At 54.2% G+C, this 4,537-nt stretch overlaps 1 protein-coding gene across 1 annotated transcript in view; it reads left to right on the top strand.

Annotated features, from left to right (window-relative positions):
• Positions 1-914: 914 nt before the first annotated feature.
• The window catches only part of Csmd3 (CUB and Sushi multiple domains 3), a 1,279,636-nt gene continuing 1,276,013 nt past the window's right edge, over positions 915-4,537 (top strand). Inside the window, exons 1-4 of the mRNA XM_012516661.2 lie at positions 915-1,125; positions 1,212-1,401; positions 1,512-1,684; positions 1,802-1,972. Coding sequence (XP_012372115.2) covers positions 915-1,125; positions 1,212-1,401; positions 1,512-1,684; positions 1,802-1,972 — 745 coding nt within the window. The remainder of the gene's footprint in view (positions 1,126-1,211; positions 1,402-1,511; positions 1,685-1,801; positions 1,973-4,537) is intronic.

Here is a 4,537-nt window from a genome sequence, read left to right as displayed (position 1 = left end):
GAGCTTTACCTACTCCTATCTCCGTCCAGCAGAGAAATTCTTTTCCTAGCACATGTATACAAATGTATGTATATCCATTGCAAAAGCACATTTACGCACAGAGAGAGCACAAGCCTGTTCCACAAACAGGCATCCCGCGCCGTTCACTACTGAGTGCGTTATCTCTCTCTCTCTCTCTCTCTCTCTCTCTCTCTCTCTCTCTCTCTCTCTCTCTCTCTCGCCTCTGCACTGTCACACTCACAATGCCAAGTATTCCCAGAGCTCAAAATCCTTCTTGCCGATTGAACTCGGGGAGTGCGCACTTGCCCGAGGACGGCAACCCTCCAGATGCAACAGCCCGGGTCCACTGAGCTGGCGGCTCCAGAGCGAACCCTGGGACAATAGCTGACCCAGCGACTGTATGGTGCATGGCATGAGTTCCTTTTATTAGTAGGAAAGGTGGAGAGCTGCAAGCTCACACTGGCCAGTCTTTTGCGTAAATCCTGTAGGAAAAAAGCTCAGTTCTCCGCATGTAAATAGGGCCAGAGGCAGCAGCAATTACCTATTCCACAACCTGCTCTGCAGCCCTCTCCACTCCGGAGAGGAGCCCAGATTCCTCAAGGATCAGGTCACCCATGTAGGAGGCCCCGCGATGAGGAATACGATCGTCAAAAGATCTGGGCCAGGGCCTTGAGGGAAAGATGAGGAAATCGGTGAACACCCCGGTGTCGGGGACGCAGCTCCTCTGCACTCTGGGAGCAGAGTGACAGGGTCCTTTGTAGACAGACACGCAGAAGGAGCAGGTCGGAGACGGCCAGTAGATGGCGCAATAGCTCTTCCTTTGCACAATCTTAACCCTTGCGGGCTGCGGGGAGCTGCCGGTCCAGATGCAGACGCACACACTTTGCATTTTGAAAGAAACCTGGCATTTACATATGGGGGACCGACTCAGAATTAAGACGAATGAGTGTGTTCTAGATAAGCCCCACCGAGAAAGTAGTTGGATCGCAGTGCACAGCAGTCCGAAGGGGCTTTGGGAGCCCGGCAGGAAAGGACTCCGCCGCCCCCAGCGCACCGCACCCCTGCCGGGCGCAGGGACGAGACCCATTCCCCCGAAAGCCAAAAATCCTGGCCGCGGATTTACACGTAGGTGCTTGAGTATGTAAATACACGTGTGCGCGTAAATTCCTCTCTGCGGTTTTTTTTTTTTTTTTTCTTTTCAATTCAATCAGAGGCTAATAAATGCGAGGCGCCCGCCGAGACGCCCCGTGACCGCCGAGGCGGCAGCGCACGTCCCCGTCGCGATCACGCCGCGAGCTCCGCCGCCTCCCGAAGCCACGCAGACCGCGAGCGCCGCGGTCCCCGCCGGAGCCTCGGAGCGCTCGGGCGGCGATGGAGGGCTCGCTACCCTAATATCTCTCGGCTGCTTCTTACGGGCGGAATTGATCTATTCGGGGAGGGACAAAAAAGGAAAAAAAAAAAAAAAATCCACCACCAAGCCCCGTCATTGCAAATATTGTGGGGAGTTTAAGGCGAGCGGCGCGGGGCTCTGAGAGGCTCGCTGGCCATCGCGGTCGGTCGGGAGGCGGAATCGAGGTGGGTTTTGGTGGAGGGGAAAAACGCGCAGGAGAAGACGGAATCCGGAGTGGCGGAGACTTTGTGCCCCCGTTGGAGAGATGGTTGAGTCCTCGTCAAGGTTGCTGTGGTATCCCAGAAATACCATTCACTGCGAGCTGTGACCGCGCACCAACAACAGCAACAACTCCACTGCGCCGGGCTGGGCTGAGCAGCAGGAATTAGGAGCCGGCGAATAACACGCGAGGCATCCGCAAAGGGGGAAGCCGAGCGCAGGAGCCCAAGCCCCGGGAGCCTGGCATGCGGACCTGCGCTAGATGTGGCCGCCTCGACTTCCTCCTAATGAAGAAAATGGGGATTAAAAGTGGATTTACGTTTTGGAACCTCGTCTTTTTACTGACGGTGTCCTGTGTGAAAGGTAAGGTGTCCGAGCTGAGGGTCCCCTCAACCGAGCGAGGGGGCTGGTAGCTTACTTTGCAATTTGCACCGATAAAAATGATCGTGATGATAATGATGAAGGAGTTGATTCACGGCTCTTTTTTTTTTTTTTTTTCTCTCCCCCTCGGATAGGAAATGCATTTTGCTTGCCAGATTTGGCGTTCAATGCGGTGATTGAGCTTCTGCTCAATAAATATTCTTGCAGTATGCTCAAAGGAATACGTGAGTTGATTCCTATAGCCGCTAACTAGTGGATACCAGGGCAGAATTCCTCTGCAAGACTTTTCTTGCTGGTGGGGATTACCTTGATTTCTAGTCAGATCCGTGGGGTCTGATGCTTTGGATGGATTATTTATATTAGAAACACTGTTGTAAATGCTTTTTAACCCTTTCTGGGAACAAAGTTACCGATGTGCTAGGAAGGTGTGGGTTTTACATGCAATAGGAGACAGGGGTCTTCCAAACACTGCCACTCCAACATCGAAGGGCTGTATGGTATTTGAATTATTTCTATGAGGTCTGTGCAATGATGACAAACACAGGGGAGCTTCTTTGGGTCTTGTGGTAAAACATTTAGGGGGGAGGATGAGGCTGTAAAATGGTTTGCGATGCCACTAAGTCTGTAATGATCCACCTCTGAGGGTGAATGAAGGTAGGGCGAAAGTCATTAGCTGTTGACCAAGAAGAAAATCCTCAGACAGGTATAGGGAGCGTCACATGTGCAGAAGAGGGGAGGGGGAAGGTTGCCAAAAGGCAAGGGATAGTCGGGATCCCTGGAAGAAGAGCTCTCCTCAGGGGGAAATGGATCTACACGCCTTTTCCACAACTTCTCCCGCACCCTGCTGACCATTAATTGCTCGGAGAATACCCGGGCGGTGTTTCTCACTCAGGCCATCCGTTTTGAACCGTCCCTCCTCATGCTAGCTCGGATAGCCCGGGTGGATGTCGCTCTCCGTGGAGCTAGTTTCAAATCCCGGGTGTCTGTGCGTTGGGGTGCGGGGCGGTTTTGGCCCAGGCGCGCCGCGGCCGTCAACACTGCCCGGACGCTTTTGCCTTTGTACCCAGCGCCTCTCGGAACCGCAATTGGCCGCGTCTCCATGAAACAGTGTATTGTCCAGCTTGCAGCTGGCTGTCCCCACGGCAGGCGGTGCATTTGCATTCCGTGGAAATGATAATTCATGTTTGGGGAGGCGGGAAGTGGAGAGGTTACCTCTGCCTTTACGGTGGCCGACTATGGATGGGTGACACGTCTCGAATTTTAATGTATAGTCCTAAATACCAGGAAGTCTCCCCTGGTCTCTGTGGCAGCAACTGCCTTGTAATCCCAACCTGCTACTTAAAGCTCCAGTGTGTGTGTGTGTGTGTGTGTGTGTGTGTGTTCCCGCAATCTCAGTCCAGCTCTGAGCTAAAACGCTCCTCCTCGGCGGGCAGCGTTACTACACTCGCTGGTGCACAAAATGCACCTCGGACTGCTCGCGAGGGTCTAGGTCGCTGGCTGGGTGCGCGGGGCCTCCGACAGCAGCCTCGGCAGGAAACCACAAGGGTGGCTCCTTCCAGCAGACGACCGAGGCTAAGTGCGAGTTTTCCCGTGATACCTGTTGAGCCCAAACATATTTGGGGGTCAGCTGCAGGGGACGGGGTCTCCCCGGCATAGTGAGCTCTCCAGCCCGGCAGCCCCAGCCAGGCTGCGGGTACCTACCACACTTTCCCAGCCTAACGCGAGGCGCGAAGGGAAGGGCATGTGAATGTTTGCTAAAAGGCAGAGCTCCTGCTGTTTGGCTGAAATCACTGAGCTCCTTTGAGGATATTTTACAGCTGGGGATATCGGGCAAGGGAAGCATGCCATGGTGCGCTGAGGAACCCGCGTCTATGGACCCTTCGCACAAATAAAGCCAATAAAGTCGTTCACTGTACGTAGCCAGCCGGTCCTGCGAGACGTCGCCTACATTTCCTAACTTGGGATGCAGCCTCCGAATTCTGGGAAACTTGCATAGGCTGTATGTTCTCCCTCAATCTGCTACCAATCACCTCGTAGTGCCAATTTTGACAGTTGCTTGAATTTCTCATTCTCCTTTTAAAATTTTCATCTCACCCGGTCTCTGGCTTTCCTGCACACCAAGGCTGCTGCAGTGCCTTCAGCGTTGTTTGCCCAAATAGCTTCCTGCTTTTGTCTTCCACTCAGTTTGTCCTGGGCTTTCTGGCCCACAGAAGGAACAGTGCTGACTGGGGGGTGGCGGAGGTTCTTCAGAGGGTTTTGCAGGTCCCAAGAAGGGCGAGCTTGAGGCTTCAGGGAGTGGGAGGCACGCGTGGGAACCGCGTGGGCCGGAATCCTACCCCTGTCTGTTCTCGTCCTCCACCACCTCACCTCTGCGTGGCGGCAGCAATGACAAAGAGGTTCAGTAGGAGGAAACGCCTCCGAGGGGACAATCAAGTGGACTTAAGGAGGCCTGGATCTGGGGTGGGGCTGAGAGGGGAGCTGGCGTTCAGTGGTGGGCCTTTCATCTTCAGGCCCTCGTCAGAAATGTAAAGGTAAAAGCTACTACAC

Source organism: Octodon degus, unplaced genomic scaffold (assembly GCF_000260255.1).
Source record: "Octodon degus isolate 3935 unplaced genomic scaffold, OctDeg1.0 scaffold00118, whole genome shotgun sequence".
Lineage (NCBI taxonomy): Eukaryota > Metazoa > Chordata > Mammalia > Rodentia > Octodontidae > Octodon > Octodon degus.
Note: the sequence above shows the minus strand (reverse complement) of the source record. Positions and strands in the feature narration are given on the sequence as shown.